Source organism: Echiichthys vipera (genome assembly GCF_963691815.1).
Source record: "Echiichthys vipera genome assembly, chromosome: 4".
NCBI classification, from domain to species: Eukaryota; Metazoa; Chordata; class Actinopteri; order Perciformes; family Trachinidae; genus Echiichthys; species Echiichthys vipera.
The window spans coordinates 29,347,693-29,370,547 of record NC_139829.1 but is presented as its reverse complement, the minus strand read 5'-3'; the positions used below and the strand labels follow the sequence as shown (position 1 = coordinate 29,370,547).

The following is a 22,855-nucleotide window of genomic DNA, read 5'->3' as shown; positions in this document are numbered from 1 at the left end:
TGTATGTATGCCACTATGTTAATTAATTACAATACATTTTTACATACGTACTGTAGCTCATAAGTGAATGAACCCCAAACCGAGACCTGTTCAACGAAGGGCATTTTCTTCAAGCTAAATGTTTAAAGAGTGCAGTTAATAACTGAACCCGTGACTGTACAGACAGGAACGGTAGAGATGGACAATTAACCAGGAACTACAGAGGAAAACACAAGTCTTCGCTTCAGTGGCTTTAGATGGAGTAAACATCCTAAAATAATCCTAAAATAAAATAATCATGAATAAAATGTAGATGACAAAAAAATTCAATAAATGAGAATCGCAGTCTCAGCGTAAATGGTAACCATGGTATCCCGACATCCTTCTACAGCCAGCTTGATTAGTTTCATACCTACAGGTCGGCTGTGTCGCCTTAGTAAACTTGTTTTGATTTGTTTATATTAATATATTTAATTTTAGAAAGTGAGATAATAGTCTGGAAATAATACAAACATTTTTCAATACTTACCCAGACCTGGAAATAACTCAAATGATATTCCATACTTCCATACGTAGGACCTCTGTTAATGCCTTGCTGGCAAACAGCCCTGTGCGACGGGGAACTGGAGTGTTGCTCCAGTGACTAGACCAGTTCTTACTGGTCCCCTGCTGTTTCAATGGGTTAGTTTGTGTTATTGTACAACCTTGGTGTTTTAAAGAGTAAATTCAGTTTTTATTCAGGGCTAAAATGTTTAGTTGGTGCCCCCAAAGCTTCTGTGCCTGTACTCCTGTCTGCGTGTCCAAACTGGGGGAACGCTGACCGTCATCTACTGAAGGTAACACACTGACTATGGATAAGAACCTTATACTACCTAAACTAGTGTTTGAAACGACCCCTTTAAACGCAGATTTATGGCACACATTTAAAACACAAATGTTCCACTGTCAGCAGATGAAAGTAAAAGCAGCCTTCTGGTGTCGAACACGAATCATTCTGCACGGAGGAAACACATTTTGTTAAATGAAGGGGGACATTTCGGGGTACTGAAAAAAGCAAGTCAGTCTCGACAGACAGCTGTATCAATCTTTTAATTTGTTAAAATAAAACAGGCAAATCAGATCTGTATGCATTTCAAAGACACTTTTAGCATTGCTAATACAACATACAGGGTATATCGGCATCTATCAAACAAATCCTCAACATTTCTGAACGTGCCTAGCGCTACTCTATAATGATTTAACTACAAGTTGATAATAGTCTAGACTAACTGTTCAAATAGTGCATTGCATACAAAGTTTACAGGCATCAGTGAGGACTTCCATCCCTCATTGAGTAATGCGCCCAGCTGATGCAAATGTGACTGATGCCTGTCGAGTCTCCCATACTCCTGGGAGTTGTGATGAGGTAGAATGAAACCTGCCTCCTCCATACTGCCGAGCAGCCTGGTCCAGACTTTTGCACAGGAAGTGAGTAAATATTTGCCTTAGTATACAACATGTCCTCCCGCCCCCCCACCGCCAGGGAGATTGCAAAGCCCTCCTCCAAAGCCTCTTTATTACCAATTCCAGATTGGAGCGGCTTGGGACTGTTGTTGGCTCAGGGTGCCCAGATCTCCGGTAGAGAATAATTAAAACTCAGCCAATCTGTCGGGGGATCGACCGGGGCTTGTGCTGAGGGCCTGAGCCGCTAAGGAATGCCAGTGTGGTCCCACCATGACTTAGGGGGTAAAAAAACAAAAAACAAAAACACAAACAAACACAAAACACAGAAAGTACCTTCCTAACACCACAAATTAACCACGCTCAGGCAGAGGCCAGGAAAAGTGCCCATTCACAATCCCAGTTTGCCTCAGACGCTTGCAATGAAAGTACGAAGAGCTACATTCCAAAACAACACATCTCCACATTCACTAAGGCTAACGCTACCAATACGACACCAAAATGCACTTACGTTTATTGAGCTATCAAGGATGTACTTGGATAATTCTGTTTTTCTTCCCTCAGATGTACAATGTACATCTGATTTTGGAATGAAACTCTTCACACGATTATACATTAGAGATAAGTCAAGAGTATAACGAAGCATTCACACTGGCACATTCCAAGTGGGCTCGCCCTGACTTTAGCCAAGGGCTTGCTGGCCCTGCTCTGGAGCAGACAGTCCTGAGTATACAGCGTTATCCCCTGAAAAATCAACTTAACCCAGGACTTAACATTGCCAGTGTGAAACAGGGCTAAATAAACAATGTACGCAATTGTAATTACGTGTTCCAATAGACACTTAACCCGGGGCTAGTAGAAGTGCAGTGTGAATAGTACAGCCCTGGACTTAGGTTTACAATGTGTGTGTGAAAGGGGGCTAAGTTAACCCAGTATCAACTCTTAGACTCTAAGAGAATGCAGTGTGAGAAGACATCCCATACGCTGGATGAAGACGGTTCTTTATAAATGTTTGGTTCATATCATAACCTTTCCGTTTGTGAGACGGGTTATGTGCAAATACCCTCACAGTTGTACAATATAAACACATTTTGCTAACTAAGCTATTTAGACATCTTTAGTGCGGAGTCTTTGAAATCGACTAAAGCATTTTGACACTTTCTACTCCACCTTTCTCCCCATGGCCACCACCATTTCCTACACACCAAACTGAACCCGAAAAAGAATCATCACGACTTTTACTTCATCCTTGTATTTCAGTACGTATAAGGCCTCTTAAACTATTGTCAAGATGTTCTCACTTGACTTGGCTAAATAAGTCAGTAGACACTAATATTGGCTGTGCATGTTTGCATGACGGCGACCTACGAACACTTGGGTGATGATGGTCATAAATGAGATGTCATCCAATTCAACTTGTCTGTTCAGTGACATGTTGAGAGGTGAATTTTTCTAACCATCAGAACGAGGTTAACCTGCGATTGAAACAACAAAACAGCAGCTTTGTGTACCTGAGGACCCATAGAAGATAAAACCAAACACAAACATCCATCTACGGAAAGTCGATGCCGTTTTCTCGAGATGGCGATATTTTGTTATTTTGAGAAAAAGCGCTTTGCTATCACGAGAAAACAAAAGACTGTTTCCTCTTTTTTACTTTTGTTTATCAGAGATCAGGAGTGCAAGGCTGTCATGACCTGCAATCAAACCAGCGGCCACTTGTCATCACAAATCAAAGAATAAAGGCATTCCCCTCATAATTTGGTGGTATTTTCTTTTTAATTTATCAAAAAGGGTTCCAGGTATACTTATAATTATATATAATAATTATAATTTAATTTAATATAATTTTAAAATCTAAATACTCCTTTGTCTGGTTTTTAATATAAGGTGTTGACAGTCCCACGTGTATCCTTTCACCAACTTCATCACGTCCGTCTGCGTTAGCTCAATCTGGCCTGTTTGAATTTCTGATCGATGATAAACATTATAAGTAATTAGAGGAAACAATCCTTGGTTTTCTCATGATGACGAGTTAACCGTCTTGTTACCTTGAGATAACAAAAGAATTAACTTGTCATCTTGAAATAACGGCAATAAAAAGAAGAAACAAGAATTGCAAGCACGGCTGTTCTCAGCTTCCCTACATCTGAATAAAATAATCTAAATTTCTTCCAAGCTAAACTAAAACATATATAATCAAACAGTATTGGCACAATTCTCTAAACTGTTGCTTATGCAAGTATCTCCTATATATCCTCTATATCCTAGGTTTCTCTATAGGCCAATGCCACCAACGGCAACATCCCCTTCGGCACATTTGACCACTACTGGTTGCCTGGAGTGCAACTTACTTCTTCCCTCTCAAGAGTCTACACGGAGTGACTGTGCATTTCATCACAGCTTAGCCCTTACTACAAGGCCTCGGAGAAAGCGTCCCCTCTACACCGCGTTAATCACCTTGGAGATGATTATCCAAAGGAAAGCATACAACAGAGGCCCCCGTGCCCTCTGACAGCGTTACAACACATTGATCCCCTTCCCAATCCTCCACAAATATCACATGGGATTATAAGTCTACACTAGTATGTATGCAAGGCTAACGTGGCTTTTTGCCTTTGTCTGGGAAAACGGTAATACCCAGGCAAAACAAGAGCATTGCACCCGAGTTGAGACATTTACACCTTACAATGTAGTTCAATGGTTTTGCCTTGGCCCAAAATGGTAGTATCACTATTAGTCATAGTCAGAAGCCCTGGATTCTTAACTCAGCATGTCATAAGACAGTAAAAATATATCACAAATAAAGAAGGTCAGTGTACATTAGGTGATTTAGCCTCAATGACCAAGCCTGGAGGAGGCATTTTATATATATAAAGCATACATAAATGGCCTTAATCCGTACAGATTGCCTTAATCGCTCTTCATCTGAGAACCATTTTTGTCACATAGGCTGGAGGACAAATCAGGAAGTAGTTTTGACAAACAACAAATATACAAATAACAAACTAGACGGATGCATTTGCCACGGACAAAATGGATCTATATTCAAATGGTGGCTGTTGTTAAATGCCCTCACAGGTCTCCACTCTAAAAACCAGTTTAAACCTTTAGTAAACATAGAACTTTAATGTTATTGTGCATAGCATTATTTAACACAGCCCCGTGTCAACAAAGACACTGGTCACTATTGTAAATGGATACTGATTGTAATTTCTGCATTAGGTTATTGCATAACATCTGGAAGGCAATGATCTACAATGGGCACAAAAACACCTTAAGAAGATCGTGTCGACAAGATACTCGTATCTACATTTGACACCGCGGTGGAGAAACGAACCGCTCGGCTCCTTCAGCTCTTGAATCGCGTCTGCTCGCATATGTGGTTGAATTTCCTGAAATCAAAAGAAAGGAGAAACCAAATGAGGTACTGCGTGTAAAAACACAGCCAAGAAGCCGAGAAGATAGCTCACACAGGTCTTCAAACAGCAGACGCGAGGGACTGTAGGGCCACGTTGATACAAGGACTTCCTCTAGTGGTTAAACAAGTGAACAACACGCGCCCAGTGTCTCAGATCCCTGTCATGTCTGTCCAAGGTAAAGCCACAACACTTCACAGCTGTTTTATGACTCAATGGCTCAGCATATACACGGCACAACTTATTTTGTCTTCTGATGATATCCATCAATCAGGAAGAATGCTATAAAAAAAATGAGTGTATGTAAATGCAGAGGAGACTGCGCTGAAATGTCATAAAGTTCAAGTGAAGAACTGCAGCTTATACCTATTTTACAACTGCCCCATACCTTAAAACATGTCACTGTGATACACATGACATTTAATACATATTATCATTCATTCATCCATCTTCAACTGCTTGTCCCTGTCGGGGTTGCAGGGGGCTGGAGCCTATCCCAGCTGACATTGGGCATGAGGCGGGGTAAACCCTGGACAGGACGCCAGTCTATCGCAGGGCACATAGAGACGCAGAGAGACAGACAACCATTCACACCTACGGGCAATTTAGAGTCATCAATTAACACCTGCATGTCTTTGGACTGTGGGAGGAAACGGGAGAACCCGGAGAAAACCCACGCAGACACGGGGAGAACATGCAAACTCCACACAGAGAGGCCAATTATAATTCCATATATGTGATTACAAAGTATTTAGTCATTTGTGTTACTGTACATTTGCTTCTGATTGGTGCATGCACGTGGGTTCTAGTGCATATTTTATCATGAATAATTATTCAAGATGGGTTTGTGCTGTTCACTAGTAAAAAATTATTTTTTAAACAATAAATGATGACTGAAATAAAAACAAACAGTATGGTTGAGAGGCAAGGCAAAGTTGGAGAATACAGAAGAGAAGCAAAGTTTAAAAATGACTCATGGAAACATGCCACTGTTGCAGAGAGGCTTTGAGTCAGGCATGCAGTTTCATCACTGTTGTCAGTTGAAACTCCAGTTCCCCTATATAACCCCTGAAGGGCAGATACTAGACTAAATTAGTTATTAATGTAACTAATAACTTTATTTGTGTTGCACCTTTCCATCAAAAAATGCAGCAGAAATTGCTTTTAAATAAGAAAAATCGACATAATAAAAGAGATATAATGCCAGTATTGATGAAAAATAAAGCACACTTGATCATTGTCATTAAATAATTAAAAAAATAAGATGATGAAATAATAAAAACCAGTAGCCTTCTTTGCACACATACATCAATAACCATTGCAGCAGTTAATGCGGTCTAGGTAAAAAGACTTACATTGCATGATGTGCCTTCACCTGCGTACGACAGTTGCGTCCCCAGTAACAATCGGGTCGAGATGTTACAGCAGCTGAGGAATGAGTGTCAAATACAGTTATTACATTGGTATTACATGTTTACGATATACGATACGATACGATACGATACGATATGTGGAAGTCTTCAGTCTAAAACCTACAGTTACCCGATGCTTGTGTTTAAAAACACGGTTATATAAAAATAGGTTTGGGTTAGTCTGACCTGGCAGTTCAGGTGCGGGGATGCTCTGTCTGTACTTGTAGGCCAGCTCCTTGAACGATCGCAGGCCGCAGCAGAAGCACAGGATTGCATCTGGAGAGATACTACAATCTGACAGAGAGCGACGAGAAGGACAGGATGTTACAACGCTCTCAGTATATGTATATATACCTGTATATGTCTATGACTCAATGTTGAAGTGCCTCGGGCTCACCTGACAGGTAGTAGCTCCCCTGCTGTAAGGTCTGCAAAGACTCCTGCAGCAGATCTCTCCACGACTTCCCTCTGGAGGACAGGTAGTTCTGGTGGAAGGAAAGAAACACACAAACAACAGCAATCGTAATATGAGGTTATTTAATTTAGAGTAGCAAAAGCTGTTTGGTGGACACACAGATCCAAAGATGGTCAGAGAGCATCATGAATTTTTTGGCAGCAGTTGTGGTTATAAGCAGTAGGCGCTACAAAGCTGCCCTAAACACATTAAGAAGAAGAATTCCTTAATTAATCCCGCAAGGGGAAATTCATTTTTTTTTCACTCATATATTCACATATTCAGGTTTCACACACACACGCACGCAATTAATGGAGAGATCTCAGAGCGAGGGGGCTGCCAAATGGATCGGCGCCCCGAGCAGTTGGGGGTTCGTTGCCTTGCTCAACAGCACCTCGGCAGTGCCCAAGAGATGAACTGGCACCTATCCAGCCACCAGTCCACATTCCATTCATGGTCCACACAGGGACTCGAACCACGACCCTATGGTTCCCAGTCTAGTCACATATGGGCTGAGCTACTGCCACCCTTCGGCATTCTAATAAATAATATATATTTGGAATATCGGACGTGTACAGGAAGTCCATCTTACCTGGAGGATCTCTGATTCATAGTTATTGTTGTTCAGCACACCATCAAGACATTTGTCCGTCAGATTGAGCTCTGAAAAACAAAATGGTGGATTTTCTTTGTAAAACATTTAGAAAGCAAAAATAAAAAGCAGTACAGATAAATATCTGAGAAGCTAATGGGTTGGATTGGGTGCAGTCAGATGGCTGAGAGGACTACTCCATAATTCTGAATGGTCTATATGCTTTTTATAATAACAACAATAATAATAATAATAGATTGGATTTATATAGCGCCTTCAGTACTCAAGGTTGTTTCCAAAGTCCAGGTTTCATTCATTCCCACAGACCTACATGATGGTGGTAAACTCCGATAGTAGTCGCAGCTGCTCTAGGGCAGACTGACGAAAGCGTGGCAGCCAATCAGCGCCTACGGCCGCTCCGACCACCTCCTCAAACATACAGCAGTCAGACACATTCACACGAGGCAAGGTGGGTGAAGTGTCTCGCCCAAGTACACAACGACCATGACACAAGTAGGGCAGATTTGATCGTAGAAAGTCCTCTTCACAACCACATGCTATTTTGTATGAAGGGTTTGTTTTGTACATGGGGAACAAAACGCTGCACAATGGTTCAAGCAGACTGACAAGAGCAGGAGACAAAGATGCCTCTGAGCATAACGTACGAAGAGGGAAAAAATAACATGTTTCTTGTTTTTGTTAAACCTTGGTTTTAACATAGCATCTTCTAATTTTTAGTTTTCATATTATTTTTAGCTTCACTTGAAATACCACCACATCTAAATCCAAGCATGAGGCTCTGGTATATGTAGAAGAAAATGATGGGAAGGTTCCTTTTGCTTTTTACTGCAATATCATTTCACTTCATGATCCCCAAGGACCTTCACAGAGTCTTTGTACAATATGCTGTTTGAGGGGAATTCCTGTTATCATATTGTTTTGCTAGGATGAACAGATGTGTCTTAGAACTCCCATGAGATAAATAATGATGTCTGGGTTGTTTTGAAATTAAAATACAAGACAGCTCATTGTGAGAGACGCACGCCTGAAAGGCATCTGTTTCCGCGTGATAATTATAAAACTGTGTGTGTGTGTGTGTGTGTGTGTGTGTGTGTGTGTGTGTGTGTGTGTGTGTGTGTGTGTCTGTGTGTGTCTGTGTGTGTGTGTGTGTGTGTGTGTGTGTGTGTGTGTGTGTGTGTGTGTGTGTGTGTGTGTGTGTGTGTGTTTGAATGATAGATGCAGCCGGTAGGAAGATAAGAGACGACCTTGAGTGAAATCATGTTGCTGGCAGTTTCCTTGTGAAACAGCGCCTCGACGTGGGTGAAACTGAAATTGCACATGATTTCATTTTGGATTCATATCCAATCAGAGACTCTCAGAGACTTCTGTGTTTTGATTACTGACCAAACAGGAACATCCCAATTAAATAGGAGCACAAACTGAGGTTTCTATTAAAAATAAATAATAAAAAGGTTGAAGAATCATTCAATCTGTATTCTGCATTATATTACAATACAGATTCATACTTGTATTTTGGGTTTCTACTAGATGTTAGATAATGTGCTAAAACACATTATTCTTCTCATACGGTCTGTGTGAATATACGTATATTCCTGTATACCTGTAACGCTCTGCGTCTCTGCACCATCACTGCAGCTGCAGAATAACTGTAACGGCACTGTTCTACCTACAGTGCATCCGGAAAGTATTCACAGCGTTTCACTTTTTCCACATTTTATTACGTTACAGTCTTATTCCAAATTGTATTAAATTAATCTCTGCCCTCAAAATTCTACGCAAAATGCCCCATTATGACCACGTGAAAAAAGTTTTCTTGAGAGTTTAGAAAATGTATTAAAATAAAAAAACAAAGAAATCATATTTACATAACGCTACAGAATAACTGTAACGGCACTGTTCTACCTATATACAGTATAGTATAGTTGTGAAATCACTAGGGCTACAACTAGCTATTTATTTTAATTTGAATCAATTGTCTGGTCCATGACATGTCAGAAAATGGTAAAATTTCTGTTTACTTAAAGTTCAAAAAGACTGAACGGAAAGAAGAAAACCACAGGGTCAGTAGAAATAGAAGGTGAGTCTTGGGTTGGCACTTATGCAGTTGGATCACAGAAAATCAGCTGAACATACTATGAACTGACGACTGTTTAAACCATCCAATCTAACAACTGTGTCTACCACTGAGTAGACTGCTGTGAAAGAAAAACAATTTTACGCTTTTCTGGACTGAAAAACAAATTAAAATATCCACGCTCCTGCAGTATTCCCCCCTGTCGTCCAACACTGTGGGGACATCGACTAACTGGTCGTTTGAATCACTTCATTATAATTATTTTGGGGCGGAATACATTTAGTGAATCATACGGTTTTTATTTGTATTAAAATAGCCCTTATTAAAGGAAAGAAAAGCATTACTTCTGAACAGCAGGGTATATCACAGAAAGTGATTTTTAGGGTTGCAGCTTTAAATTCCTATAATTTAAATACTTTGGAGTACGGAGGCACAAAATCCTCTGAGCTTCTAAAGCACGTTTATTTCACACCGAGTCACCCCACAATCCCGCTGAACTGCGTATGAAGCTTTAAATCTAACACTGTGTTTCGTCATTACATTACTATTATTATTGCTCAAAATCTGATACCTTAAATATGACGTACACAGTGATTACATGTGGTAATAATGTAAGGAAAGAACATGCAGTTATTCTGCTGTGGGATGTCTTTCACACAAATATGTGGAAATACGTTTGAATAGTTTTCCACTCTGCCAAGAATAACATGTTGTGGGGAAGAGAGAGTGCTTATAGTCTGAGGCTGACAACCATCACAATTGCAGATACCACATTTAGACGCTATTCAGGAATCAACCCTTTCAATTAAAAAAAGGTGCCCTAACATCAGCCCAAAAACTCTACCCAGCAAAAAAAAAGCCAAAACCGTGGAGATTCCCCTGGGGCTGTTTTGCTGAAAACAGATACATACCGCTGAATCGAGCCAGACAGCCTTGACAGCCAATCCTCTGGCAACCCCAGTACATATGACAGAAGGGTCGCTGGCACAGCACACCTGCCAACACACAGCACATCATGCATACAGTATGAGCTCTTTAATGGGGGTTGTGCAACAATCTATCCATGCATGTGAATGACTGGCAAAGTTATACTTCACATGATTGACTTCACATGTGCTACATACCTGACAGGAGATATATATATATATTAAATATGTTTTTTTTACATTATAGCCCTACAAAATTTAAAAGTATACTAGCATTGACTGGCTTATATTATCTAGGAGTTTTACTTAGTCCTATATTATTTCACTGTAGTGACATTAGAGTATAATTGTATCAGCCGTATTACATTACATCTCTGCAGAGGAACTAACAAGGACCACTCACATTGTTGAGCAATAACCTGCTCGCCGTTCAGCTCGTTCCGTCTGTCTGGCATCGGCTGGAGGCAGCAGGTGCAGAGGAGATGGAAGCCCTGAGGGGGGCAGCGGTACTCCTGAGGAGCTGCACACAGGATGGGAGCAGAAAAAGGTTTTAGACGGGAGCCAAGGAGTGTGCTTTCAATCGCAACTGTAAGTCTTGCTTATTGTTTTTGGCATTGGCACACTTCAATTTGCCATGGAGTGAAAAGTCTAACTTTAGCCACTGATCTTCCCGTCTAATCTGCACCCATAATCACCTGAGGGGATGTCAGAGGATGTCGAAGGCTGCTCCCCTGTGGGCTTTGAAGACCCCTCCTCAGCTGCTGGTTTGGGTGGAGGAGGTATAGGTGGCGGAGCTGGTAGACCAGGGAGCCAGTAGTTGGATCCTGTAGCAAACAGCATCTGACTGACCTCCCTCCTGTAGCCAGGACACTGTCTGCACATTACTAGAGGCTGACTGGAGACGAGATAAGATGAAAGAGAATCGTCACATGGAGAAGTTACTCCTTAAACAAGCAGAAAACAAGCTCCCAACACTGAAGGCCTTTGTGTTCTGATATTCTTATGACTGATCACTGATTTTCATACACACTCTGTGCACATTTACGGCTTTGTAGACCTGAAAACATGTTCAAACCTTCTGATTTACTTTAAGCTAATGTTTTAATTTGATATATTTTACATATCTCAATTTTTAATCATTACCTATGCAACACATGGTTGGCTATATTTTATACTCTTGACCACTGTTTCCTACAGTGGTCACTTTGTCAACAAAAACTATAACAAAAACAATATTTTTTAAACCAATTTTTACGTTGAAAAAAGGACTGAAAACTAAATAAAAAGTAACTATTGACTAAATATAATCACGTTTCATGAATAAATTATGATAATGTAAAAGGACGAAAGGACAAATGAACTAACTTTTTTAATGTAAAGTCTGTGAACTGCATGCAAAAGTCAAACGACTAAAACTAAACTAACTAAAGTCAGGTTTCCTACAAAGACAAACAACCAGACCTTACCTAAAGTCTGAGGAGTCACTGTCATTGTCAGAGAGCTCAAAGAGGTAATCGGAACTGCCCTCCTCATCTGAGAACGAGCGCTCAACTTTGGGCTGCAACATGTCCTGAGTGATCTTGTTACGGCTGTCCATGCCCTTCAGGTCCTCATCACTGCGGCACTTTTCTACGGGACAGGAATTGACACTCAAATGTACACAAAGGGACAACTTTAAAATGCTTTTTATGCTAGGCTATTCCCCACTTACAACCTTTTCAGTTGAAGGCAAAAAGGGGCTGACATTTTGATTAAAATAACGTGTCATGTCTAAAAGACGCTATTAAACTGATCTTTGTCTGTGCGAACCTGGGTGCTGGATGAGGTAGGCCTCCACCAGGTTGTTGAGGATGTGGTTCTTACGAATCCTCTCCACAGGGCAGCGGCAGGTGGGGCAAAGAGAAGAACGCTCCATCCAGCCCGAGTAGCAGGCAGCACAGAAGACATGCATGCAGGGCTGCAAGCTGAAGCAAGAACACAGGACTCAGAATGAAACGCCCTGTTGGCATTTGGTGACATGCTGCTTGTGGGCAGAGTGCCTCACAAGATCACAAAGTAGATTTGAACCCCCAACCTCAGATATCTGTGCAGATGCCAGGGTTCTTGTGATCTTACCTGACACAGTCGTGCAATAGGTCCTGACAAATAACACACGTCAGGCTCTCCTCCATCTTGTCCGTCTTAGTCCCTTCCACTGGTGGTTTCGGCAGAAGACTTCCCTTAGTTGAACCGACCACTTCTGTGCTGGAGGTGTGTGGCAAGTCCAAATCATAATATTTATCTGTAAACACAGTAACTATATATTACATGCTGCACTGAGTCGGACTTTTTTGGCAGTTGTCTGAATTGGCTTACAAAAAGCCTCCAGGCTGGGCTTGAGGTCTGGCTCTGGTAAGACATAACAAGCCCTATTTTATTTGTGCAAGCGCATCAACCGCTGCAAAGTGGTAGCTCCTGGGAGCACAGACTGTGCGGGCTCCTCCGAGTCCACCTGCTATTTTGGTTCATGTATGTGCAGCAGTTCAAAGGGCTGGCTGAGGTAGACTATAGATCAGAGGGTGTGGAGATTACCAAGTTCACTCTCATCCTGTCACATTACTGGTCTCATAACTCTGAAACGACTGTACCAACACTGTCTGGATTTTCCTTTCTGTCCTAATTCTACAACATTTGCACAGTTTAACCGTTACATCATGTCTTATAAATATTTTAAATTGGAAAGGAGGTTATGACACACAGGATAAATGAGCCCCCATACTCCGCTCTTTCATGCATAAACAGGTAGAATTCTAACTATTGCGTAGCAGCCTACTGTCATTTGCAGGTGATTTAATGGTAAACACAGTGGACACGTGTGCGTAATGGCACTGCGCTCGAGTGTGGCTCTTCCTTTAATCGGAGGCTGCAAACTTAACAGTCCTGCTGCCTTCAGAGGACTGCAGGGATTTAATGAACTGAAGGAGAGGCTCTTCAGAGTATAAAGCAGCTGTGGACAAGATACAGGTGAAGATGCTGTAAGAATCAATATTATTTGTTAAACACAGAGAAAATATTGATGTTCTTACTTTAATAACATTAAATGTTATTTCATGCCGATTAAAATGCATCTACTGTCTGAAGAGTAATAGTCCATTTGCATTTTAAGCATTATTTTGTCATATCTTTAGTCTTTAGTTTGCTCTTGTTGATAAAATCCTCAACGTGGCAGCTAGGTGGTAACGTGAAATAACTTACTGTCATCAGTTTTCCTCCTCTTGCTTTCTGGCTCTATGTTGTCCGTGTCTTTCTCCTGTGCTGGGGAAGCCTCTTTAGCTTGGCCTGAAAAGATTGAGGAACAACAGATCTGGGTCAAAGCGAGGTGTCATATACCAGCTCCACTGAGAAGAAGTTGGTTCAACAAAAGGAGCTACGTAGGTGCTGTGGGGGTTTGATGACATTATCTTCAGAGAAAAAGAGCACGAGTGCTACTGTAGAAAACTCTTTATCATCCCGAGCTACAGCACACGACAAAGGACACTTACTCAATCATCTCAGTAAGAACACCGACCACGAGATGAGTCACGAGTGAGCGATCTAGGTTCAATCAATCACACGTCGTTTTGCAGGCAATTAGTCAGAGCAGCATGTCCCAATGTCGTGGAAATTATAAAACAACCTTGTGAGTTTTTAAAAGTTGTGAAAGTGTAGGGAAACGGCTCAGTTAATCCCGGTCAGGCGGGGACTCGGGAGAAAAAAGCCAATGCACAACGCAGACTGGCTACAAAGTCGGAGCGTAACTTACCTAGTTTAAAGAGACACAGCTCTGCCTCTCTGTATGCTCCTCTCATTACAATTACTGTATGGTATCATTAAACTTATATTTTGACAAATGCACTGCGATATCATGAGGTTGTTTTCGGGCCATATCAATAACTCCTACTTTATACAATCGCAAAACAAAGAAACCACTCTAGACTCCTACTGAACCAGCATAGCCTATACTGTTCCTTTAAAAAGGAATAGTGTGACATTTTGGTACTTGTGTGCTTGGGTGCTTAGCTTAGGCTTGCTAGGCTCTGTCCAAAAAAGGTACAGATACTGGAGTGTAAAGACATTTAGTAGCCGTATTTAAAACCACCTACGATACTAGCAGTATATACTGATTTGGCCAAAACGAGGCATAGTATACAGAATGCAAACAAAAGAAAAATCTGTAGTATGGCAAAAATACCCTGATGTAGCACTGATTCAGAAAAAAATCTCCAATATGCAATACACCAGTTTAGCTCACCTAACTGTGTCCAACAATACAAAGCTGTGGGACGGTCATAACTTTTACCAGCTAAGCCTGGCCTAGTATAGTGCAAAATAAATCAATTTGACATTTTGATACTGCATACTCGGACCAATGCAGTATGTGTTCATGGGTAGTATGTAGCAGGCGGTTTCAAATACAGCCAACTTGTTATGGTTTTACAAGTGGTTATGTGCTGGACTCTTTCTCGGTTGGAAGAAGTCACTTCCTGGAGTCTGTGCAGTGCGCAGACCTTCTTTTGTTTGCTTCCTGGGGTCTTGTCATCACCTCGAGGTTACCAGGCAACCGACTCAGAATCTGGGAAGTCACTGTTCCCAGCCAAGAAACAGACCAGGACGTAACCCCAGAGCACTCCTCCCACCAAAGGAACTCAAACGTACTGTAGCTAATCATTAACGATCATTCAGCTTCACAAGTTAAATTATGTATACATTTACTAAAACTGATAAAAAGGTAAAAAGAAAAAGATCACCACCCTTCAGCAGGGTGTTAGCAGAGAACCTACATGAGGCAAGACAGGCTGCGGTTGCCACGGGAACAGAAGTGGCAGGGCTCCCGATACAGAAGTGGGAAGTGGAGGTGGAGGGCTGAGGTTCCTCCTGCGTGGGACCACGAGGAGCCTTTGTGAGCATCACGGGCTCAACAGAGAGCGACATCTCTGAAGGGGGAACAGGAGCAGGACTGTGGGCTGAACTCTCCATGTCTGAAGTTAAGATACAGGGTGGGGGTTAGCGGGGGAGGCACAATATAGCTGTGGATAAAAGTGGTTACAACGACAGAGGGCTTGCGGGGAATTACCTCGCTACTTACCATAACCATGTTGAGAAATAGCCTGGTCCGTCTTGATTGATTGATAAACATAGGCAATGTCTACAGGGCGACAAGAGAAGATGCTAATCCGTCTTACCTTCTTATGAATTCATGTGAACATTACTGCAATGGCTAACTAAATTAACGACTCACTTTGTTCCGGCTCACTCTTCCTGTATACGAAGTAGATGACATCGCCGTTCTGCAGCACGTGGGTTTGCTTCTTGACCAGTTTGGACATGTTAATCACCGTGCCATTGGTGCTACGGACAGAAAAGCGCAAGGATGAGTCACCGTACAATAACCTGAACGGCTCAAACACGTGACATTTTTTTTTCTCCGACATATGGTTTGTGGAGTGTAATTGTCTCGTACCTCATGTCCTCAAGCCACACCAGCCCTGAGCTTTCATCCTGCACGATCTTGCAGTGCTCCCCTGAGACCAGTTTGTTGGCAGGGAAGGACAGATAACATCCTGTCAACAAAATAATAAAACGCCACGGTGAGAACAGTAGACATAATACAGATTGCTTTGGCGCAGACAGAAACTACTTGAGGAATGTTCTAGCTTTTTAGAGCCCCATTTGGGCGAGGATAATGGGCAATAGATGCATCTGTTTTAGAGTATGATAACACGTTTTTAATCATTTCCTTTTCCCCTCTCTAACCATTCATAGACAAATCATCAGCAAGCTGGCTGCACAGCCTATTTAAAAAAACAACAACTTGAAAATCCAACATCATTCTACTGAGAGTCACCTGAAACTCTGTCGCATGGGCATTTTTAAACCTTTTATTGCTCAGACACAAGCTAACCAATTAAGGCCGGTCGCTTTGCATAGCAGAAAAAGTAGACCCCAAAAGCTCTCGACAACAAAAGCAGACACGGGGGAAATATAGGTCTAACCTTTTCTTAAGCAAAACCCATACAAAAAAAAATCCACTTAATATTCTGCACACATGTTCTCAATGGACGCCTTTTGTTATCATCACAAGAGGCTGTCTAAGTTTGGCGCACTAAAGGAGGCTTTGTGTTTTCAAGGGGGAGGTTTTAAGAAGGCTCCAGACACTGACAGCCACGTCTACGCGACAGGCAGGACTGCCCTTTGTTAATAGGCATCACCACATTTAGAGCGTTTTAAAGCAGGGGGAATGTTGTTAACAAAGTTTTAAGACATAAGATTTGAGGGGAAGGCAAACCTTTTATTGTCCAGGCCGTAATACATACATATAGATTTAACGTACCTTTCTTTCTGCCAACTGTGCATTCCCTGTTGAAAAGCAGGACGGTTTCACAGGAGTCCACTTTGACTAGTTTCCCCCAAGGTCTCCCTCTTTGATAGCTGTCCATCTCCAGAGAAGTCCTACAAGAAATAATGAGAAACAAGTATGGACGTCACTTTTGTGGCTTCATATTATTTTTTTATTTGTAATTGTCCAATCATCCAAAACAGTCATATTCTCTATTTTACAAATAACCATACAAAAACAATCCCAACAAAAAAAAGACAAAGGCAGACCGAACCCAAAAACAACCTGACAGACTTGTCACAGACGGACATGAAATAAGAGAAATAAATAAATAATACAAAGAATAATAGTAAAACAACAAAAAGGGGGTGGAAGGTGCAACTAACTTGACTTATAGGCACATGGTTGCATAGCGAAGGTGACATTAAGCATCGGTGGGATGTTTTTTGTGCATGCTGGTGAAAACAAAACCTGCCTAGCATTTGATTAGGTCAGTAACGTTACTTTATAACGCATGTACGCATTTACATACATGCATTTACAGCATGTATGCATTCACAGCCAGATGGGATCCAACAAGAAAAAGACAAAGACAGACCGAACCCCAAAAACAACCTGACAGACATGAAATAAGTTAAATAAGTAAATAATACAAAGAATAATAGTAAAAAAACAACAAAAAGGGGGTGGAAGGTGCACCTAACTTTTTGTGGCTTATTTGTTATAGACCTATAGGCACATGGTGGCATGGAGAAGGTGAAATGAAGCATCAGTGGGATGTTTTTTGTGCATGCTGGTGAAAACAAAACCTTCCTAGCATTTGATTAGGTCAGTAACGTTACTTTATAACGCATGTATGCATTTACAGCCAGATGGGTTCTCATGTCAGATGCTGAACTAGGTTAAAAGACATTTAAAGACACTCAGGATTTTGGTAGACATGCCCTTATAAACCATGATACACGTTATTTGTCTTATTCTTCTGATCACAACACTAAATAATAACTTTAAGTAGCCAGTTTGGGTTTTGATTGTAAATGCAGTTCTGCTGGATACTTCATGTGTGCCGAATTCACAAGTGAACTTTATCAATGTGTATATATATATATATAATACTATACATGAGCAACGTTATTGTATTCATACGCACCTTGTCAAATAAGCAATGGTATGTTAAATTGAGAGAGTTTCTCATGGAGTTTGTCAAACTGGGGCAAACTGTGCTAACGAGAGCATGCTAAGCTTCGCTCTGAGTTCACCAACATTAGCTTAAACAGTATTTAGCGCTATTAGCTCACTTTGTTTTGGGACAAGTTAGCACAACAAAAAGTAATTTAAATCGTCAATTATGTTTCTATTAATTACACAAAATGTTTCACGGTCCACACGCTGTGGGATTTCACCACACCTAAAGTGAACACACACACACACACACACAACTTGGATCAATAACACTAAGCTAACGCGATTGCTAACATTAGCATCCAAACACACTGCGTATCCAAGGGAAACATCGGGGGCTCACGGTAACGACTCCGACTCCCCCGTGATGTTACACTTGTCTGGTGTCTGAAACGGTTACTTTACCGTCAAAAGCCAAGTGTGTTGTCCCGGGAGCTCGGTGTGAAACAGCTTCTTCTCCACATATTCCAGCTAGACACAAAATGCACTTCCTGCCAGGCTCAGGGTTGACAATATACGCGTCACCAGCTGGTGGAGGAGGGGCTGTTTGGGTTTGTGTATGTGTGTGTGTGTGTGTGTGTGTGTGTGTGTGTGTGTGTGTGTGTGTGTGTGTGTGTGTGTGTGTGTGTGCGTGTGTGTGTGTGTGTGTGTGTGTCTGTGTGTCTGTGTGTGTGTGTGTGTGTGTGTGTGTCTGTGTGTGTGTGTGCGGTGTGTGTGTGTGTGTGTAAGTCAGTGTAAGTCAGTGTAAGTCAGTGTAAGTCAGTGTAAGTCAGTGTGAGTACGCTCTTTTAAGTTAAGGATCTGAATACTTCTTCCATCACTAGGTACATGCATTTGATCCCAGGGCAAAACCTGTGATTTGTGTGTGCGTGTTTGTGTGTGTGTGTGTGTGTGTGTGTGTGTGTGTGTGTGTGTGTTTGTGTGTGTGTGTGTGCGTAAGTCTGAAGTTAAGGATCTGATCTGAATACTTCCTCCATTACTAGGTACATGCATTTGATCCCAGGGCATAACCTGTGATTTGTGTGTGCGTGTTTGTGTGTGCGTGTTTGTGTGTGTGTGTGTGTGTGTGTGTGTGTGTGTGTGTGTGTGTGTGTGTGTGTGTGTGCGTAAGTCTGAAGTTAAGGATCTGATCTGAATACTTCCTCCATTACTAGGTACATGCATTTGATCCCAGGGCATAACCTGTGATTTGTGTGTGCGTGTTTGTGTGTGCGCGCGCGCGTGTGTGTGTGTGTGTGTGTGTGTGTGTGTGTGTGTGTGTAAGTCTTAAGTTAAGGATCTGAATACTTCCTCCATCACTGGGTACTTGCATTTGATCCCAGGGCAAAACCTGTGATTTGTTGTGTGTTGCGTTTGTTACCAACCAACCTCTGCTAACACACACACACACACACCCACACACACACACACACACACACACACACACACACACACAAACACAAATCACAGGTTTTGCCCTGGGATCAAATGCATATACCCAGTGATGGAGGAAGTATTCAGATCCTTAACTTAAGACTTAACTTAAGATGCAAACATCTTGCATTGTGTATAATTTGATGGGGTCGCCTCTCCTCATGTGGTGATACTAAGGCTCAGTTCCCCTGCTGACACCGGACCCCCTAAGAGATACAAGGGCCTTCATGAGTCCAACAGTTTTCTCATGGGGATGCCTCCATTGCACACTATTGTGGGTGGCAATCTCTACAAGGTGCAACCAAAAACGCACCTCAATGTACTCTGCGACCTTTAGGATTTTCTGCGGACCCTTCAGGAGCAGGGAGGGCAGCGTCCCTGCCATGTGCTGGTTGCTGAGCAGCAGGTCCGTGCAATCTGGAGGAATGCTGCAGCGCAAGTGTTGCATCCACAGTATTTCTCACAGAGACTGACAGCCTGTGAAGTGCTGTTCGGATCTGTCATATGCTTCTCTGCCTCTGTCACGTCATAACTGTGGAGAAAACTGATAATTATTTCCTCTGAAGCTGCTTCTCCTGAAGGTTTGCGGTGATTCTATTATCATTTCCTTCCGCAGGGTCTGAGCAGCAGTGAGGAGAGTGCGGTCACACTGGGCTTCTCTGTGGTCTGGGCATCCACATGAAGAGAAATAACCTCAAATAGAGTCTTGTTAAAGTTCAATTAGGATCTATGTAATATTTATAATAAGGTAGTAAGTAAATAAGTAAGTAAGCTTTATTTATATTACAAAGCTTTATTTATATAGCACTTTTTAAGACACACACACGCTTCGCACAAACATGAATACTTGATCAAGTAAAAAAGAAAAAGAAAATTAGGTTTTTGGGTTTGGCAGAGAAATAGATCGGTGTATCATCGACATAACAGTGACATAACACCTCTTGAAAGCGACTGAACAAATGACACAGAAGGAGCATGTACGATGAAAAAAGCATTGGCCCAAGGACCGATCCATGAGGGACTCCACACACTTAAAGAGGATACATGGTTCATTATTACAAACACTGAAATATCTATTTGTCAAATAAGATTGGAGCCAGTTTAAAGCTGTGAAATGCCAACCTAGTTATGCAACCTATCAAGGATTAAATGTCAGTAAGTAAACTGTTTAAAAGCCATTAAATATCAAAACAAACAAAAAAGACTTTCCATCCCAGTATTGCTCAGTTTGAACTTTGGCCCAGTTGAGGTTGTTATCAATAAAGCATTAGTTGATTTTCTCCCTCCTACTTCTAGAACATTTGCATTTGTAACTAAGATCATTATATTATGCTCTTCTCAACTTAGAATAATTTCTTGCAGATGGTGATGTATATAATTTTTAGCTTTATATTTGTATAATTTGCATTTTATATCCATAATTGTGTCAAACAAAGTTTTGAAAAAGAGAAGAAAACACAAGATAAATGTCCCACCCCCAGAGGCCGCAGCACATGTTGCACACTGTGGCTGCCTCTGGTCTCTCCTGTTCTTCTTGACCCTGTTGTTAATCAAGTTCCTCTCAAACTTTGATAGAGGAACTGAAAGTAAAGTTAAGAAAAGAAAAAAAAAGAGAAAGTAGATTTTACTCTTCTTTGTTTGTCTTCTGTAAGTAGGAAGGACAAGAGTGGTTGTAATCAAAGGCTGTGAGATTTTCATCTTAAACCACAGAATATCAAATGTAACACAGAGGTGGTCAGATGAAAGTGATGAATAAATAAGTGATCAACTTGATATCGTCCTTTCACGACTGGCTTCATCCCACCTGTGCATCAAGTAAATGTGCATTAAAATAATCAACGCGCCTATCTACCTAATTATGCACTCAAACAAAATGATCATGAGTACTTTATGTTGTAATGGTAAAAATACAGTAGAAAAACTGCAGCTTTACAGAATCACAGCAAAGAAAAAAACAGGCAACAGCAAAACCTGCATTTACAGAGAAAAAGGTGGGTAAATGCATGTGTTTGAATGTTCTAAATAAATGAATCCACCCCTACTATATATATATATATATATATATATATATATATATATATATATATATATATATATATATATATATATATATTATATATATATTATATATATATTATATATATATATTATATATTATATATATATATTATTATATATTATATATATTATATATATATATATTATATATTATTATATACATTTTCTACCTGGACCTGAACACCCTGCCATTTCTACTCTATTTGTACCGCTCTAACGTCAGTCACTCAGCGCTGACATCAAATAGGTCAGATTTTTTATATATAGTAGGGTAAAGTTTAGAAAAATGGCCGAATTTCCCCTCAGGGGATCTATCTATCTATCTATCTATCTATCTATCTATCTATCTATCTATCTATCTATCTATCTATCTATCTATCTATCTATCGATCTGTCTGTCTCATTACAATGAAATGGCTACTATGGGGACTAACATCATGACACATGGAAACAATTGGGCTCAATGGATGCACAAGAGTCTCACCTTTCCAGTCAAACTCAATTTCCAATTTTATCCATTCAGATTGTTTATGGACCCCAGTACGCAGAAATATTCAAATTCTACTTTTTCTGATTAGGCCAAAATAACACATTTATGCATGAAAAAACTCTGCCAAACTGCACCATGGGTACCTGTACAATACGTTTTTATTCAGATATCTTGACGTAAGAGATCAAGGGACCCTTTGAAGATGACCATGCCAGTTTTTCTCTCAACAAGTTTAGAAGTCCTTTCAAATCTGAAACCTTCCTGACCTGGTAGCATGACATGCATGACCGATGCTGTCTAGTTTAATATTCAATTCAATTCAATTCAATTTTATTTATAGTGCCAAATCATAACAAAAGTTATCTCAGGACACTTTACAGACTAGGTATAGACCACACTCTATGACTTATTTATGATTTATGATACCAATATATTCACACTAGCTTTGAGCTTGTGGAGCTCTTAAAGACAGTCACGTAAGCTAGTGGTAAAGTCTCTTATGGTTATATATTTTAAAGGAAAAAATTCTGACAAAAAAGACCAGCAGGTTATATAGTCAGGCCCTAAACACACAGCTGGTCTGTGAGTTAGTAGCAGTTCCACCAAAGACAAATTTCCCCTCTAAACTTCACAGATGATTTCTGTTAAAGGTCCCTGTGTTGTAAAATGAACTGTGTAACATGAATATGTCATATATTCTCCTTGTACAATGTGTAATTTGTTTGTTATTTTAAAATCCTACTGTAATTTTGTTTCTTTCCTCATCTTTGCAAATCCAAATCCTTTCCTCACAGTCATTCATTCATTCATTCATTCATTCGTTCATTCATTCACGGACATACAGTTATTCAAAGCAGCTATAATAATATTTCTATAAACGCGACTCTGAATTAATGATAATGTTGCTCTGTAACTGCTGGATGTGCTAACAAGGTCACCATATCAACTTAAAAAGTGACGATATCAGCTTTGTATTCTCGACTTGTTTTCACTGCCTTGAAGTGGCCAAAAAACCTGTTATTGCAGATTTGAATGTGATC

The 22,855-nt window shown here is 40.7% G+C and overlaps 1 protein-coding gene across 2 annotated transcripts; it reads right to left on the bottom strand.

The window, feature by feature from the left end:
* Nucleotides 1-1,150: 1,150 nt before the first annotated feature.
* chfr (checkpoint with forkhead and ring finger domains, E3 ubiquitin protein ligase) lies at nucleotides 1,151-18,368 on the bottom strand. Of its 2 annotated transcripts, XM_083913083.1 has the most exons (18): nucleotides 18,260-18,368; nucleotides 16,667-16,785; nucleotides 15,797-15,896; nucleotides 15,575-15,684; nucleotides 15,422-15,481; nucleotides 15,117-15,314; nucleotides 13,552-13,635; nucleotides 12,433-12,598; nucleotides 12,127-12,281; nucleotides 11,784-11,946; nucleotides 11,013-11,212; nucleotides 10,721-10,837; nucleotides 10,303-10,386; nucleotides 7,297-7,367; nucleotides 6,648-6,735; nucleotides 6,437-6,544; nucleotides 6,194-6,266; nucleotides 1,151-4,814 (listed from the first exon to the last, which is right to left on the bottom strand). In XM_083913083.1, exons 2-18 carry the CDS (start codon nucleotides 16,770-16,772, stop codon nucleotides 4,772-4,774), a joined length of 1,926 nt encoding a protein of 641 aa, XP_083769209.1. In that variant the 5' UTR covers nucleotides 16,773-16,785; nucleotides 18,260-18,368; the 3' UTR covers nucleotides 1,151-4,771. The 2 variants fall into 2 exon arrangements, with proteins under 2 accessions (XP_083769209.1, XP_083769210.1); XM_083913084.1 differs by lacking the exons at nucleotides 15,797-15,896; nucleotides 16,667-16,785; nucleotides 18,260-18,368 and having other exon boundaries at nucleotides 15,410-15,481; nucleotides 15,575-15,595.
* Between the last annotated feature and the right edge of the window lie 4,487 nt (nucleotides 18,369-22,855).

What these genes read in the sequence shown, in the direction of transcription:
- chfr (XM_083913083.1), bottom strand. Translation starts at nt 16,772, where the DNA reads ATGGACAGCTATCAAAGAGGGAGACCTTGGGGGAAACTAGTCAAAGTG. An exon ending in CACAGTTGGCAGAAAGAAAG is followed by an intron (nt 15,897 to 16,666) that starts GTACGTTAAATC and finishes TTTTGTTGACAG; the next exon opens with GATGTTATCTGTCCTTCCCT. An exon ending in CTGTCTGGCTCGATTCAGCG is followed by an intron (nt 7,368 to 10,302) that starts GTATGTATCTGT and finishes TTTGTTTTTCAG; the next exon opens with AGCTCAATCTGACGGACAAA.